Source organism: Artibeus jamaicensis, unplaced genomic scaffold (assembly GCF_021234435.1).
Source record: "Artibeus jamaicensis isolate MK-2021 breed Jamaican fruit bat unplaced genomic scaffold, CSHL_Jam_final scaffold_2172, whole genome shotgun sequence".
Lineage (NCBI taxonomy): Eukaryota > Metazoa > Chordata > Mammalia > Chiroptera > Phyllostomidae > Artibeus > Artibeus jamaicensis.
This window is the reverse complement of record NW_026522031.1, coordinates 3,207,466-3,225,231: the sequence shown is the minus strand read 5'-3', so window position 1 is coordinate 3,225,231 and position 17,766 is coordinate 3,207,466. Positions and strand designations below refer to the sequence as shown.

The window sequence follows — 17,766 nt, the reverse complement described above, 5'->3', positions numbered from 1 at the left end:
TGTGATACCATCATTCTGTCCTTCCATAGCTCCCAAGGCCTGTATCACTCTGCCCAGGCTTGTCCATCTGGTGAAACCTACTCCTCATTCCACAGGTTGCCTTGTCTTTGAAGCCCTTCCTGGTGTCATCAGACAGAATTGACATGCTACTTCCTGTCCTTGTTGACACTTCTGATTGAAGGGGGCATTGCATAACATGTGGTTCTAGTATTTGTCTTCTCTGTGTTTTTCTCCCCACTGGGCTTTGTTATTTTTCTGAAAGAAGGAATAATTTTCAGTTCCCTTCTGCTTCCCATTGTTTGGTAAAGTGGAAAAAAGAGTTGATTTGTAAAGTCAACTTCTCTGTCTCTCTCATAGAGATAGATAGATAAATAGAGAGATAGGGAGTGGATGGCTGAAGCTCTGTACCATTCTACATGACATAGTTACAGCAGCAGCTGCTTTGGGGGGTTGGCTGAGGTGAAAGAAAGTGGGCAAAATCCACCAAAAAGCCCTGCCACCTGGTGGGCACACAAGACTGGGGACCTGTTTATGTGCAGACAGGAGGTAGCTGTGCTCCACTGTGTCTAAGCTGCTAGCACAGAGGTACAGAGCTGTCTGGTCCTTCCGGGTCGATGGCATGGTGAGAGGAAAGGTTGCCTTCTCCTCCCGAGAGGCCTGGTAGCCTTCAGCCAGGTCTCCCTTCTCAACATTCTTTTCTATTCTGGAGAAGTAGATCAGCCTCAGCCCCTGTCCTGGGTCCTGTCGGTACCAGTACATGCTGTCATGGCCTAAGTCCTGTTCACACTGCAGGGTCACAGCTTGACCTTCCTTTCTGGACAGGTATTTTGGGGTCTGAGTGATTCCACCACCCACTGTGCCTATGGAAGAAAGAAGGTTCTGGAAACACAGCCCAAGATGGTGGCCCTACTGCTGTTACGGTAAAAAGCTTAGTTAGACATGGGGCTTGTCACCCTCAGGACAGGAATTTGCTCCCTGAACCCAGAACTCACCTGCTCCCAGAACACAAAGGGCCATGCAGCAGAGTACCTGGCTGCCCATAGTGGGAAAGGGGGTCCCCTTGTAGCTATAGGCACTTGCAGGAAGACAAATGAGGCAAGAGACTTAGCTCTGGGGATCCCCTCTGTGTGTGTGCAGAATGTGCCAGAAGGCTAGAAAGACAGTGGGAAGAGGCCCTGGAGGTAATCAGTTCAGGATCCCTAATTTTGCAGATGAGGAGACAGAGCAGAGGAGACCTGGATTACTTGCACCCCATCCCCTTGTGCCTCCCTGTGACCTGAGTGGCTGGCACCCAGCAGAGTCTCACTGTGATTGGCCTGTTGGCTGTGCCCTTCCTAGTCAAGGTGAGGTCTGCTCATGACAGCAGCCTGTAGACATGTGGGTCACACAAGAACGTAGAATTCATCATTAGCCCCATCACTGCATGGATACCACTCTGCTGAAATCCATCCTGAATTCACCCCAGGACCCTGTTTTATTCCAGAACCTTCTCCCTGGCTGGTGTTCCTGTTGCCATTTTTAGTTCCTGAGATGTTTTCCTCCTTTTCTTCAGTGCCTGCACTAAACTCCCATCTGACTGTTCCATGTGTATCTTTTATATTGTCTTTGTTTCTTAGGTATGTTTCACTTTTGATTTCATTTCTTTCCTGAATGTTACCAAAAATTTTTTTGTTCCTCTCCCTTTTTGTCATTTCTATTAATAATGTTTGAACTCTGGTTTAGGGTGGTTATCTTCAACTGCTTACTTGAATATATTTGTTTGAAGTGTAGACTTAAGTTTTACTTTTGACGCATGACTGTTTTTTGAGGGGAGACAATGGAAGGTTTCTTGTGTGTTGTCTATGCTATGGGTATTATGCTCCTATTGTTCTTTTTCGTAATAGTGACAATATACCCAGCTTAATTCCATAGTTCTAGCAGAGTCCAAACCCTTCCATAACTTTTTTGTAATGGGGTGGAGGGTGATATGAGTCCTGTGATTTCATTCTTCTCATCTATTTTCTAGGAATAATATTTCCCCTATTTCTCCTGTTTTTCCTTCATGACCCAGTGTCCAGAGGACCCTTCTTCCTTCCCTTTTGACATTTCTTTTCTCCCTCAGAAGCTCAGTATTCAGAGGACCATCACTTTAAATCTCATGTCTGGCCCTTTAAATGGAGTGCACTTTGACCCTCTCCCTCCAGTCCTGCTTAGGGATGACTCAGCGGGGACACTGAGGGGCAGGGCTCATTCCCTGAGGTCTCTCCAACCCTGCTCAGCCCTCTTTGTTTGCAGGCAGTTGTTTTTCATTGACCTCCTGCTGCAGGTCAGAGAGAGGAAGGACCCCAATGTGTGCAAATATTTCAGAAAATCAAGAGGCAGGAATTATGGCAGAGTGGCATGGTTTGTACCCATCCTGGAGTTTGTGGACGTCCTCGGCACTAGGTACTTGAAACGCTTTTGCACGCATCTGCCTTTGAATTTTCCCAAATAGTTTCATCAAAGCAAAGGAGAAGGAATACTGTTTTCTATGTTCCCAGCATCTGTTCAGTGATGAGGTTTAAGGAATTATTTAAAGAGGTAACAACAATTTGAGATGAAGCCCTAGCTCCTGTAGTCAGTGGACCGAATGTGTGCCATGAACTAAAGGGTCGCCAGTTCGATTCCCAGTCAGTGCATGTGCCTGGATTGTGGGCCAGATTCCTAGTACAGGGCACGCAAAAGGCAACCACACATTGACAATTCTCTCATTCTCATTCTCTTCCCCTCTCTCTAAAAATGAACATATAAAATCTTTAAAACGTATAAAATAAAATTTGTAACCCCCAGAAGAAGTTGAGATGAAATGTTTCTAATGGGCAAGGTTTGGGGGCCAGACATGTCTCCTCTACTTCACACAGGTTGATCCAACCCCATTTTTGCTGTTTCTGGGGTGTCCTATAGCAAATCAGGCGCCAGGCCACAAAACCAGGATTGTTCCAGAACAATAAGAGAATGCACAGCCTCACATACAAAGCATACCTCTGAGTAACACAGACCTCGATTGGCATGTTTCTATTCTCTCTCTCTCTCTCCTCTCTTTCTCTCCCCTCTCTCCCCTCTCTCCACACACAGATGGCTTCCTCAGAAAAGCTGTGGTTCCCCTCCCCCAACACCCCTTCCCCAGGGTTCCCAGGGCTGGGTGCTGGGAAGAGGGGCAGAGGTTCTTGCCTGGGCCTCTGATCTCTGCCCAGCGCTGTGTCACTGGCAGCACAGAAGTAGAGGCCACTGTGTTCAGGGCGTGCACTGGCCACCGTCAGAGCTGAGAAAGTCTGGTTTGGGTGGCTGACGGGAAAGCTGTCCTTGGAGAAACTTGGTTCGTGTGTGGCAGGCAAGCCCATGTTGGAAGTCACCATCAGTACGAGGCCCTGATTCGGGAACTGCTGATACCAAAACATAGTTGAGGCCTGAATGTCCACTGCATGGCACTCGATTGTCACCTGGATCCCACTTGCACAGACGACCCTGCTTGGACTCTGAGAGACGCGAGCACTGAGCCCAGAGCCTGCAGGGACAGAGGTCAGAGCCATGAAGGAGGCCAGCAGGACCAGTCCCAGCTGACCACAGGCAGGAAACTCAGGCCCTCACCCCCTACCCCCTCCCCTTTTCCTCCAGCCCTCAGAGTCCTGTTTGTTGGTGAAATCTTCCTGTCAGAGGCCTTGCGATCAGAACCCTTCATCTGCCCTGACTGGTGACCTCTCACTTGACCTCTCTTCTTAGGATCAGCACTAAACCCCACCAGCTCAGGCCACCCCATCATCAGGCCAACAGGCACACACACTCGCCCAAGCCACTCAGATAATCAGGTTCATACTGGGCCCCAGAAGCAGCAGAAGCAGCAGGAGCAGCAGCATCTTCAGGTGTTGGCCTCACACCCAAGGTCTCAAGACAGTTGTGATCAGCTCTTCATTCTTCCTTTCTCCACACTCAGAACAGATTAAAGGGTGGGACTGGGGGGAGGGTAGCTGGTACTCATTCCCAAGGATGATGCTCTCTTCTGCCCCCTGGTGGTGACCTGTCCCAATAAGGCAGGCCCATTGTTTTTCCTCCCTCCCAGAGAATGATATGCACACTGCTAAAGGGGCCTTGGAAGGTCCTGATTCTATTCCTGTTTATAGATGATAGACCTAGACCCAGAGCACTGAAGGGACTTAAACTACATTTTTAGACTCACATAAGGAGGGGACTATATGCTTGTGTAGTGAGTAAATGGATCACAGTCACATCTTCTGTGCCACAGCCTCACAGTAACTCCTGTTAGGACAGTTTTTGTTTTTGTTTTTTTGTGGTGGAAATACCTACGTTATACTTTGACTGCTGAGGCATCCACTTCAAATATGGCTGTGTGGGATAACAGGGCCAGGCCAGGCACAGGGACCAGATAGAGACCCAGGTAGGAGGCTCTCTGTTCCAGGCCCCCTGCCCCAGGCTCCTGGGTTCTAGGGCCCTTGGGTTCATTTCAGTGACTGACCACTTTGAGTCCCTTAGTTTTCCTTCTCCTGCCTTTAAATTCATGGTTTTATGTTTTAAATTCAACAAGAGAGCCCAGGAAACACTAGACCTTCACTGTCTCCCCCTAAAAGCAGAACCCCAGGCCCTGCAGCTCTCTCCACCTGCAGCCTTGCTCTGTGACCTCAGGTGTGCTGTGTAATGAGCTCGTGTCTTTTCAAAGTGTCCTGATGGTGTTCCTGAGGGAGTCTAGGAGTCACAACAAGAACCAAAGGGCTGGGCAGCCACAGCATTGGTCACTGGGGGCTGGGCCCTGCACTCAGCTCTAAACCCACTCCTGCCTGTGAGACAGCTCACACTTGTCTCACCTCCTACAGCGTGTCAGCTTCTCTAGTTCAACAGCATGTTTATGAGATTCACCCTCCCATGGTTGTGCAAGTGATGTTTACACTTTTTCTCTCTTGTATCCTGTTGCATACATATGACAATAGTGATTTACTGCATTGTTGATGGGCACTGGAGTGTTTTCCAGTGTGAGGTCACCATGAACTCAGCTGCTGGGATGACACCTGCCTCTCACGTCCTTTTCTGTTTCCTTGGAATTCTGGTACATTGCCTCAGTTAGTACCCTGGTCACAAGTCGGCTTTCTGAGTTGCCTTATTTACTACTAATTACTTCCAGTATTAATTGAAATTCAGAAATTATGCTTTGTGTACCTAAGAAATATTATCCTTTTTTTGATTATATTTTTCCATAAATTGTTCTTCGTGCTTAATATTAGATGTGATGGCTTCTCCAAACTTGTTCTGGAAACATTTAGTGATATCTTAATGTTATTGAATTTCATTTCTGACACCTCTCTTGGTCATGGGAATGGAATCTATGAGGAAACTTCACAGAGAAAGAGTTCTTTTCAGCATCAGAAAGAAGCAAATGGTTCAAATACAAATAAGAGACCTTATAAATCTTGATTGCACAGTACAAATTTTACTTGAAAATTTGAACATCAAGTACGGTCCACATGCTCTGTTTTGTAGATTTTGTTACTGACAAGAGGGATTCTGGACCACTGTTCCTTATGCCCCAGGGGACAAAGAAAAACAAGACTGTCTGTCTCTTACTTAGTGTCTTCTGCTTAATCTCCCTCTCCCATTGGACACACAGCCTTGTTCCAGCCCATCACCTCTGGAGTATGACCTGTACATGGGGAGCAGGGAGCTTTGGGGCTATGTCCCCACTGCCACAGAAGTCCCTGACCCAGCAGTGGGTTCTGGAAACCACTGATCTGAACGTGTCTGCAAACATGACCAGAAGAGATAATATAAAGTGGTTTAGATCCATCACACTCCCAGTGTTGTCATTTGTTCCCTTGTTAACAAATGTTAGAGAACATTGGTGGCCGTGATGACTTGGAGTGCCCATCAGACCACACTGCCAAGAGCAAATCTACTCAGGGCCGATGTCTCTTTCCCTCCTCAGTAGCTCAGTACAGCAGTGTCCACGAGAGTCTAATTGGCACAGAACGTGGTGGAGAAGAAAGCCAAAGCTGACATAAATTCAGGAAGAAATCAAATTAAAATGCATGGAACAAAGTTTGTATGTTATGGTCAGGGATTTCGTACATTCTTTCTGAACTTGCTGATCCTGGGGAAACACAAGGCCACACAGAACAGACTGGGATCCATAAACACTTCCACGAAGACTTTAAAATATACCCACTCCAGTATGTTCAGTTGTATGTACTGGTACGGTCAGTCTGAATACTATTGCCTGCCATTCATTTCTAGATACAGAATTATGTGATCAAACTAAAATACGTGAACAAATAGAATTAACACCGCCTGCCTTTTAATTCAACATACTTGTGGCAGAAGAGAAAAGGAGAAAATACACTGAGAACATGAAGACTATTTGCAAAATAATCCTGCCCACTTCTCTGCTGATTAGTCCTAAAAATATTTCCCTGGAGTCTGAGTCTGTCCTCTAAGTGCCAACTGTACATTTACAGGATTCTAGTAGGTATCTATGCAGATACCCAAGGAAGAGCCACTAGAACCTGAAAGTTAATTGTGATCAATAACTTCCCTTCACTCATCCTTCCAGTTTTCCCTATCACCATGTTCTGGGGATGGTGGTTATCTCATTTATCCCAATGTGATACCATCACTCTGTCTTGTATTAGCTCCCAAGGCCTGTACCACTCTGCCCAGGCTTGTCTATCTGGTGAGACCTAGTCCTCATTCGAGTTTCCTCTCACAGGTTGTTTTCTCTTTGAAGCCCTTCTTGGTCTCACTGACAGAATTGGCCAGGCTGACATTTCTGATTGAAGGGCACATTACATGACATGTGGTTCTAGTATTTGTCTTTTCCGTGTTTTTCTCCCCACTGGGTTTGTTATTTTCCTGAAAGAACAAACCATTTTCCATCCTTTTCTGCTTTTCAGTGTTTGGTAAAGTAGAAAAGAAGAGTTGATATGTAAAATCAACTTCTCTTTTTCTACCCACCCGCCATAAGATAGATACATAAATAGGTAGATAAGGAATGGAAATCAGAAATGATACTCCATTCCACACGGCATGGTGGCAGCCTAGCTGCTGTGGGTGGTTGGCCGAGGTGGAAGAAAAGGGGCAAGGCTGGGTACTGAGTGAAATAAAGCCCTGCCACCTGGTGGGCACGCAGGGCTGGGGACCCGTTTATGTGCAGACAGGAGGTGGCTGTGCTCCACTGTGTCTAAGCTGCTGGCACAGAGGTACAGAGCTGTCTGGTCCTTCCGGGTCGATGGCATGGTGAGAGGAAAGGTCGCCTTCTCCTCCCGAGAGGCCTGGTAGCCTTCAGCCAGGTCTCCCTTCTCAACATTCTTTTCTACTCGAGAGATGTAGATCAGCCTCAGCCCCTGTCCTGGGTCCTGTCGGTACCAGTACATGGAATTATGGCCTAAGTCCTGTTCACACTGCAGGGTCACAGCTTGACCTTCCTCTCTGGACAGGTATTTTGGGGTCTGAGTGATTCCACCACCCACTGTGCCTATGGAAGAAAGAGGAAGGTTCTGGATGCACAGCCCAGGAGAGTGCCTCTGCTGCTGTTATGGGAAAAAGATTAGTTAGACATGGAGCATGTCACCCTCAGGACAGGAATTTGCTCCTTGAACGCAAGACTCACCTGCTCCCAGAACACAAAGGGCCATGCAGCAAAGTACCTGGCTGCCCATAGTGGGAAAGGGTGTCCCCTTGTAGCTATAGGCACTTGCAGGAAGACAAATGAGGCAAGAGACTTAGCTCTGGGGACCCCCTCTGTGTGTGTGTAGAATGTGCCAGAAGGCTAGAAAGACAGTGGGAAGAGACCCTGGAGGTAATCAGTTCAGGCTCCCTAATTTTGCAGATGAGGAGACAGAGCAGAGGAGACCTGGATTACTTGCACCCCATCCCCTTGTGCCTCCCTCTGGCTTGAGTGGCTGGCACCCAGCAGAGTCTCACTGTGATTGGCCTGTTGGCTGTGCCCTTCCTAGTCAAGGTGAGGTCTGCTCATGACAGCAGCCTGGAGACTTGTGGGTCACACAAGAACGTAGAATTCATCTTTAGTCCCATCACTGCATGGATACCACGCTGCTGAAATCCATCCTGCATTCACCCCAGGACCCTGTTTTATTCCAGAACCTTTTCCCTGGCTGGTTTTCCTGTTGCCATTTTTAGTCTCTGAGATGTTTCCTTCCTTTTCTTCAGTGCCTGAACTAGATTTCCATCTGAGTGTTCCGTGGGTTTCTTTTAATATAGTCTTCATTTCTTAGATAAGTGTGTCTTTTGTTTCATTTGTATCCTGAGTTCCATCAAAGAAACATTTTTTCTCTCCCTGCTTTTGCCCTTTGTATTCATAATTTTCAACTTCTTGTTTAGGGTGGTTATCTTCAACTGTTTGCTTGAATATATTTGTTTGAGGTTTAGACACTGGAAGGTGTGTTCTTCCTCCATCCTATGGATTTTATGTTCCTTTTGTTCATTTGCATACTGTTTGGATGCCTACAATATACACAGTTTAATGGGATCATTTTCCAATTTTCTAGCCAAGTGGAAATGCCTCAGTAAGTTTTGTTTTTATGGGGAAGAGGTGGGTTGTGAGTTTGCCACTTTTTGTGTATATAAAGCACAGAGTTTGAGTAACACAGACCTTGGTTTATAGGTTTATATTCCATCTCTCTCTTCTCTATTTCTCTCCCCTCTCTCCACACACAGATGGCTCCATCAGAGGAGCTGTGGTTTTCCCCCATCAACAGCCCTTCCCCAGGGTTCCCAGGGCTGGGTGCTGGGAAGAGGGGCAGAGGTTCTTGCCTGGGCCTCTGATCTCTGCCCAGCGCTGTGTCACTGGCAGCACAGAAGTAGAGGCCGCTGTGTTCAGGGCGTGCACTGGCCACCGTCAGAGCTGAGAAAGTCTGGTTTGGGTGGCTGATGGGAAAGCTGTCCTTGGAGAAACCTTGTTCGTGTGTGGCAGGTGAGCCTATGTTGGAAGTCACCATCAGTACGAGGCCCTGATTTGGGAACTGCTGATACCAGAACACAGTTAAGGCCTGAATGTCCACTGCATGGCATTCGATCGTCACCTGGGTTCCACTTGCACAGACGACCCTGCTTGGACTCTGAGAGACGCGAGCACTGAGCCCAGAGCCTGCAGGGACAGAGGTCAGAGCCATGAAGGAGGCCAGTAGGACCAGTCCCAGCTGACCACAGGCAGGAAACTCAAGGCCTCACCCCCTCCCCCTCCCCTTTTCCTCCAGCCCCCAGAGTCCTGTTTGTTGGTGGAATCTTCCTGTCAGAGGCCCTGGGATCAGAAGCCCCCATCTGCCCTGACTGGTGACCTCTCACTTGACCTCTCTTCTTAGGATCAGCACAAAACCCCACTAGCTCTGGCCACCCCATCAAAATGCCAACAGGCACACACACTTGCCCAAGCCACTCAGATAATCAGGTTCGTACTGGGCCCCAGAAGCAGCAGAAGCAGCAGCATGTTCTGGTGATGGCCTCACACCACACAGGTCCCCAGAGAGTTGTGACCAGCTCTTCATTCTTCCTCTCTCCTCCCCTAGGACAGCTTAAGAGGGGAGGGTGTTTCCAGAATCGTCTGGGTGCTGTCTTCTGCCCCCTGGTGGGGATCTGTGCCAATGAGGCAGGACTCATTGCTCTTTGTCTCATCTTGGAGAACCAAACACACACTGGGGGAAGGGGCCTTGGGAATATTCTAATTCCACTCCTAATTTATAGATGATGCACTGAGACTTAGAATATTGAATGTGATAGGGAACTCAAGAGTTGTAAGATTTTTAGTTTAAAGGTAAATAGTTAATAAGCCTCATAGGTAATGCACATGTTAAAGCTATTGTTTCAGCAACTGCAAGTATGGAGGCCTCACCACTCCCAGGAGAGACAGTGACCTCCCAGGGCACAGGTAAGGATTGCTACCTGGGGCGCAGCTGGAGACACCCGAGCCTTTGTGTTCCAGGGAGAGACCAAGGACTGCCCTCTGGCCCAGACTTGGAATGCTGCAGTTCTTAATCCACTTTTTCCTGAATTTCAAAACCCCTCCCCTCATCTTCTTTTCTTTTGTGGAAAAGCTGACTTGGAAGGAAACATAAGATGGTCCATAAGGGTATGAATCTGCTGTCTTCTCAAATCACCAGCCTTCTGAATGAAGCACCCAGGAAGATTGAGTCCCTGTCAGTGCTTACTGGGTTCACTATGTGACAGGCAGCATGAAGGTCAGCTTTTCTGGTTTCAAATGGACTTAAAGGAGTTTTTTAGATTTACGTGAGGAAAGGAGTGTATGTTTGTGTAGTAAATGGCATTATGGTCCCTTGTTCTGTGTCATAGTGGCCTCAGAGTAAGTGGTATTGACTCCAGGCAGTTTTTGTTTTTGTTTTTGCAGTGCAAGTTCCTGAGTCATACTCTGATTATTGAGGTGTGCACTTCAAAGACGGCTGTGTGGGATAACAGGGCCAGGCCAGGCATGGGGACCAGATAGAGACCCAGGCAGCAGGCTCTCTGTTTCGGGCCCCCTGCCCCAGGCTCCTGGGTTCTAGGGCTCTTGGGATCATTTCAGTAACTGACCACTTTGAGTCCCTTAGTTTTTTTTTCTCCCACCTTTAAATTCATGGTTTTATGCTTTAAATTCAACAACAAAGAGTGAGTCCAGGAAATACTAGGCCCTCACTGTCTCCCCCTAAAAGCAGAACCCCAGGCCCTGCAGCTCTCTCCACCTGCAGCCTTGCTCTGTGACCTCAGGTGTGCTGTGTAATGAGCTCGTGTCTTTTCAAAGTGTCCTGATGGTGTTCCTGAGGGAGTCTAGGAGTCACAACAAGAACCAAAGGGCTGGGCAGCCACAGCATTGGTCATTGGGGGCTGGGCCCTGCACTCAGCTCTAAACCCACTCCCGCCTGTGAGACAGCTCACACTTGTCTCACCTCCTACAGCGTGTTGGCTTCTCTCCTTCAACAGCATGTTTATGAGATTTACCCTCCCATGGTTGTGCAAGTGATGTTTACACTTTTGCTCTCTTGTATCCTGTTGCATACATATGACAATAGTGATTTACTGCATTGTTGATGGGCATTGGAGTGTTTTCCAGTGTGAGGTCACCGTGAACTCAGCTGCTGGGATGACACCTGCCTCTCACGTCCTTTTCTGTTTCCTTGGAATTCTGGGACATTGCCTCAGTTAGTACCCAGGTCACAAGTCGGCTTTCTGAGTTGCCTTATTTACTACTAATTACTTCCAGTATTAATTTAAATTCAGAAATTATGCTTTGTGTACCTAAGAAATATTATCCTTCTTTGATTACATTTTTCTATACCTTTTTTTGTCCTAGTTAATAATAGATATGACAGTTTTTTTAAACTTGTTCTTGGAACCTTTAGTGGTATTTCAACCTTGTGACTTCATTTCCTGTGACAGCTCTGTTACAGCTTGTGCATGGGATGAGGCTTCGAGAAAGTTCCCCAAACAGCTAGAGTTGTTTTCAGTCTCAGGGAAAAGCAAACGGTTAAAGTGCGTATAATAGGCTACACAAATTTGAAGTTCACATGTAAGAGTTTTCCAGTGGATATTTAAAATCCAGTAAGGTCATGGGCTTTCTTGTGTAGATGTTTTTAGTGACAAGAGGGGCTCTGGACCCCTTCTAGCTATGCCCAAGAAAACAAGACTGTCTGTCTCCTACTGTCTTCTGCTTAATTTTTTTCTCTCTTTGGACAGACAGCTTGCCACAGCCCATCACCTCTGGAGTACGCCCCACACATAGGGAACAGGGAGCTTTGGGGCTGTGTCCCCACTGCCATGCAGGAGTCCCAGACACAGCACTGGGTGCGGAAACCACTCATCTGGATGTGTCTTTCAACGTGGCCAGGACAACAAAGTAAGCGATTTAGATCCATCACACTCTCAACATGTTGGTGTGTCCCCTTGTTTCTTAACAATTGTTACAAACCACTGGGAGCCGTGATGGTTTGGAGTGGCATCAGACCACACTGCCAAGTGCAAATCCTACTCAGGGCCACTGTCTCTTTCCCACCTCGGTAGCTCAGAACAGCAGTATCTGTGTGCGTCCAACTGGCACAGAACGTGGGGGAGAAGAAAGCCGAAGCTGACATAAATTCAGGGAGAAATCAAGATAAATGAGTGGAACAATGCTTGTATGTTATAGTCAGGGATTTCGTACATTCTTCCAGAAATTGCTGATCCTGAGGAAACAGAAGTTTGCACTGAGCAGAGTAGGGCCTGTAAATACTCACGAGAACATTTAAAAATACATCCAATCCAGTATTTTTAGTTCTGTGAAGTGGGAGGGTCAGTCTGAATACTATTGCCTGCCATTCATTTATAGACACAGAATTATGTGATCAAACAAAAACAGGCAAACAAATGCAGTTCCAAGAAGTAATACCACCTGCCTTTTCATTCAATATGCATGTGGCAGAAGAGAAATGAAGAAAATACACAGAGAACATGAAGAGTATTGCGAAAGTAATACTGATCACCTCTCTGCTGAGTAGTCCTGCAAATATTTCCCTGGAGCCTGACTCTGTCTTCCAAGTCCTGAGTGTACATTTAAAGGAGTCTGGTAGGTATTCTATGCAGATACCCAAGGAGGAGTCACTAGAAGGAGAAACTCAGTTGTGTTCAAAACTGTCCCTCCATGAGTTCTTCCAGTTTTCCCCTGTGGTCATGCCCAGGGGTGGTGGTGATCACCTTTATCCCAATGTGATACCATCATCATTCTGTCCTTCCATAGCTCCCAAGGCCTGTATCGCTCTGCCCAGGCTTGTCCATCTGGTGAAACCTACTCCTCATTTGGGTTTCATCTCACAGGTTGCTTGGTCTTTTAAGCACTCTCTGGTGTCACCAGACAGAATTGACATGCTACTTCCTGTCCTGGCTGACACCTCTGATTGAAGGGCACATTACATGACATGTGGTTACAATATTCTTCTTCTCCACATTTCCTTCCCACTAGGCTTTGTTCTTTTCCTGAAGGAAAGAATCATTTTCAGTTCACTTCTCTTTTCCAGTGTTTGGTAAAGTAGAGAAAAAAGTTGATTTGTAAAATTAACCTCTTTCTCTCTCTCTCTTCCCTCACATACAGGTAGACAAAGAGAGATAGGGAGTGGATGTCTGAAATAACATTTCATTGCACAGGGCATGGTGATGGCTGCAGCTGCTGTGGGTGGTTGGCTGAGGTGGAAGAAAGTGGGCAAGGCCGGGTACTGAGTGAAACAAAACCCTGCCACCTGGTGGGCACGCAGGGCTGGGGACCAGTTTATGTGCAGACAGGAGGTGGCTGTGCTCCACTGTGTCTAAGCTGCTGGCACAGAGGTACAGAGCTGTCTGGTCCTTCCGGGTCGATGGCATGGTGAGAGGAAAGGTCGCCTTCTCCTCCCGAGAGGCCTGGTAGCCTTCAGCCAGGTCTCCCTTAGCAACATCGGTCTCACCTCGAGAGATGTAGATCAGCCTCAGCCCCTGCCCTGGGTCCTGTCGGTACCAGTACATGTTGTCATGGCCTAAGTCCTGTTCACACTGCAGGGTCACAGCTCGACCTTCCTCTCTGGACAGGTATTTTGGGGTCTGAGTGATTCCACCACCCACTGTGCCTATGGAAGAAAGAGGAAGGTTCTGGATGCACAGCCCAGGAGAGTGCCTCTGCTGCTGTTATGGGAAAAAGATTAGTTAGACATGGAGCATGTCACCCTCAGGACAGGAATTTGCTCCCTGAACCCAGGACTCACCTGCCCCCAGAACACAAAGGGCCATGCAGCAAAGTACCTGGCTGCCCATAGTGGGAAAGGGGGTCCCCTTGTAGCTATAGGCACTTGCAGGAAGACAAATGAGGAAAAAGACTTAGCTCTGGGGATCCCCTCTGTGTGTGTGCAGAATGTGCCAGAAGGCTAGAAAGACAGTGGAAAGAGGCCCTGGAGGTAATCAATTTAGGCTCCCTAATTTTGCAGTTGAGGAGACAGAGCAGAGGAGACCTGGATTACTTGCACCCCATTCCCTTGTGCCTCCCTCTGGCCTGAGTGGCTGACACCCAGCAGAGTCTCACTGTGATTGGCCTGTTGGCTGTGCCCTTCCTAGTTAAGGTGAGGTCTGCTCATGACAGCAGCCTGGAGAGATGCGGGTCACACAAGAACGTAGAATTCATCTTTAGTCCCATCACTGCATGGATACCACTCTGCTGAAATCCATCCTGCATTCACCCCAGGACCCTGTTTTATTCCAGAACCTTCTCCCTGGCTGGTTTTTATTTGCCATTATCTCATAGAAATTTTCCTGTTTTTTTCAGTGCCTGAACTAGATTTCCATCTGAGTGTTCTATGCGTATCTAAATGAATTCTTCATTTCTTAGGTACATTTGACTTTTGCTTCCATTTCTTTCCTGAGTTCTATAAAAAATCTTTTTTTTCTTCCTGTCTTTTTGCCATTTCTATTAATAATTTCTGAGCTCTGGTTTAGGATGGTTATCTTCAACTGCTTACTTGAATATATATGTTTGAAGTGTAGACTTAAGTTTTAATTTGACACATGATGTTTTGGGGGGAGGCAGTTGTAGGTGATTTTTCCCCTCTATCCTATGGAATCTATATTCCTATTATTCATTTTCATAATATTTCCAATATTCACAGCTCAATCCCATTGTTCTAGCAAAGTCAAAACACTTCTGTAAGTTTTTTTATGTGGGGAAGGTGGTATAAGTTCTCTTATTTCATAATTGTCATCTATTTTCCAGGACTCTAAAATTTCTTCTATTTCTTCTTTTTCTCCTTCCCTCCACAGTAGCCAGAGGACCTTTCTTCCTATCTTTTTATAGTTCTGCTCCCCTGCCCAGTCTTCCTCACCAGAAGCTCAGTATTTAGAGGACCATCTCTTTAAATCTTCTGTCTGGCCCTTTAAATGGGGTGCACTTTGACCCTCTCCCTCCAGTCCTGCTCAGGTCTGACTCTAGGGGAGACAGGCAGGGGGCTGGGGCTCTTCTCCCGGGGCTTCTCCAAAGCTCCTCAGCCCCCTCTGTTCCTGGCAGTTTTTCTTCATTGACGTCTCCTGCAGAACAGGGAGGGGAGGGACTACAGTGTGTGCAACTATTTCAGAAAATGAAGAGGCAGGAAACAGGACAGAGAAGTGTGGTTTATACCTGTGCTGGTGAAGGGGGGACGTCCTTGGTACTAGGCGATTGAAATGTTTTTGCCAGTGCCTGCCTTTTAATTTCCTGAAATAGTTTCATCAAAACAATGGGAAGAAACACTGTTTTCTACATCCCCAACATCTGTTCAGGGATGAAATGTAAAAAATTATTCAAAGAGATAAAAAAAATTGTTGAGATGATATGTTTTTAATGAGCAGAATTTGGGGGCCAGACATGTCTCCTCTACTTCACACAGGTTTATCCAACCCTGTTTTCTCCATTTCTGGGGTGTCATATGGCACCTGAGGAACCAGGCCACAAAACCAGGATTATTCCAGAAGCGTAAGAGGATGCACAGCCTGGCATACAAGACACAACCTCTGACACACATAACAGAACATGGTTTATAAATTTCCATTCCCTCTCTCTCCCCCTCTCTCCACACACAGATGGCTCCATCAGAGCAGCTGTGGTTCCCCTCCCCCAACATCCCCTTCCCCAGGGCTCCCCAGGCTGGGTGCTGGGAAGAGGGGCAGAGGTTCTTGCCTGGGCCTCTGATCTCTGCCCAGCGCTGTGTCACTGGCAGCACAGAAGTAGAGGCCGCTGTGTTCAGGGCGTGCACTGGCCACCGTCAGAGCTGAGAAAGTCAGGTTTGGGTGGCTGATGGGAAAGTTGTCCTTGGAGAAACCTTGTTCGTGTGTGGCAGGTGAGCCCATGTTGGAAGTCACCATCAGTACGAGGCCCTGATTCGGGAACTGCTGATACCAAAATATAGTTGAGGCCTGAATGTCCACTGCATGGCACTCGATTGTCACGGGGATCCCGCTTGCACAGATGACCCTGCTTGGACTTTGAGAGACGTGAGCACTGAGTCCAGAGCCTGCAGGGACAGAGGTCAGAGCCATGAAGGAGGCCAGCAGAATCAGTCCCAGCTGACCACAGGCAGGAAATGCAGGCCCTCACCCTGTATCCCCTCCCCTTTTCCTCCAGCCCCCAGAGTCCTGTTTGTTGGTGAAATCTTCCTGTCAGACTCCCTGGGATCAGAAGCCCCCATCTGCCCTGACTGGTGACCTCTCACTTGACCTCCCTTCTTAGGATCAGCACAAAACCCCACCAGCTCAGGCCACCCCATCAAAATGCCAACAGGCACACACACTCGCCCAAGCCACTCAGATAATCAAGCTCGTACTGGGTCCCAGAAGCAACGGAAGCAGCAGTAGCAGCAGCATCTTCAGGTGTTGGCCTCACACCCAATGTCTCAAGAGAGGTGTGACCAGCTCTTCATTCTTCCTTTCTCCACACTCAGAACAGATTAAAGGGTGGGACTGGGGGGAGGGTAGCTGGTACTGAATCCCAAGGATGATGCTCTCTTCTGCCCCCTGGTGGTGATCTGTCCCAATGAGGCAGGCCCATTGCTTTTCCTCCCTCCCAGAGAATGATATGCACACTGCTTAAGGGGCCTTGGAAGGTCCTGATTCTACTCCTGTTTATAGATGATAGACCTAGACCCAGACCATTGAAGGGACTTAAACTACATTTTTAGACTGACATAAGGAAGGGACTATATGCTTGTGTAGTGAATGGATCACAGTCACATCTTTTGTGCCACAGCCTCACAGTAACTCCTGTTAGGACAGTTTTTGTTTTTGTTTTTTTGTGGTGGAAATACTTACGTTATACTTTGACTGCTGAGGCATCCACTTCAAAGATGGCTGTGTGGGATAACAGGGCCAGGCCAGGCACAGGGACCAGATAGAGACCCAGGTAGGAGGCTCTCTGTTCTAGGTCCCCTGCCCCAGGCTCCTGGGTTCTAGGGCCCTTGGGTTCATTTCAGTGACTGACCACTTTGAGTCCCTTAGTTTTCCTTCTCCTGCCTTTAAATTCATGGTTTTATGCTTTAAATTCAACAAGAGAGCCCAGGAAACACTAGGACGCCACTGTCTCCCCCTAAAAGCAGAACCCCAGGCCCTGCAGCTCTCTCCACCTGCAGCCTTGCTCTGTGACCTCAGGTGTGCTGTGTAATGAGCTCGTGTCTTTTCAAAGTGTCCTGATGGTGTTCCTGAGGGAGTCTAGGAGTCACAACAAGAACCAAAGGGCTGGGCAGCCACAGCATTGGTCATTGGGGGCTGGGCCCTGCACTCAGCTCTAAAGCCACTTCTGCCTGTGAGACAGCTCACACTTGTCTCACCTCCTACAGCGTGTTGGCTTCTCTCGTTCAACAGCGTGTTTATGAGATTCACCCTCCCATGGTTGTGCAAGTGATGTTTATACTTTTGCTCTCTTGTATCCTGTTGCATACATATGACAGTAGTGATCTACTGCATCGTTGATGGGCATTGGAGTGTGTTCCAGTGTGAGGTCACCGTGAACACAGCTGCTGGGATGACACCTGCCTCTCACATCCTTTTCTGTTTCTTTGGAATTCTGGGACATTGCCTCAGTTAGTACCCAGGTCACAAGTCGGCTTTCTGATTTGCCTTATTTACTACTAATTACTTTGAGTATTAGTTTAAATTTAGAAATTACATTTCTTGTACTTAAGAGATATTATACGTTTCTGATTATATTTTTCTATAAAATGTTCTTCCTGGTTAATGTTATTTGTGAAGGCTTCTCCAAACTTGTTCTGGAAACATTTAGTGATGTGT

The 17,766-nt window shown here is 47.4% G+C and overlaps 4 gene segments (V, D, J or C); all 4 read right to left on the bottom strand.

The window, feature by feature from the left end:
- Window positions 1-425: 425 nt before the first annotated feature.
- On the bottom strand, window positions 426-1,261 carry LOC119048487 (T cell receptor beta variable 19-like). The segment is given in 3 exon segments: window positions 426-454; window positions 501-860; window positions 993-1,261. Coding segments are annotated over 3 exon segments (438 nt in total).
- Window positions 1,262-6,075: 4,814 nt separating this feature from the next.
- Window positions 6,076-7,916, bottom strand: LOC128626082 (T cell receptor beta variable 19-like). The segment is given in 3 exon segments: window positions 6,076-6,112; window positions 7,174-7,492; window positions 7,628-7,916. Coding segments are annotated over 3 exon segments (405 nt in total).
- A 4,232-nt stretch (window positions 7,917-12,148) lies between these two features.
- LOC119048494 (T cell receptor beta variable 19-like) lies at window positions 12,149-13,974 on the bottom strand. The segment is given in 3 exon segments: window positions 12,149-12,185; window positions 13,274-13,592; window positions 13,728-13,974. Coding segments are annotated over 3 exon segments (405 nt in total).
- A 1,049-nt stretch (window positions 13,975-15,023) lies between these two features.
- Window positions 15,024-16,407, bottom strand: LOC128626081 (T cell receptor beta variable 20-1-like). The segment is given in 3 exon segments: window positions 15,024-15,036; window positions 15,665-15,998; window positions 16,308-16,407. Coding segments are annotated over 3 exon segments (387 nt in total).
- Window positions 16,408-17,766: the final 1,359 nt, after the last annotated feature.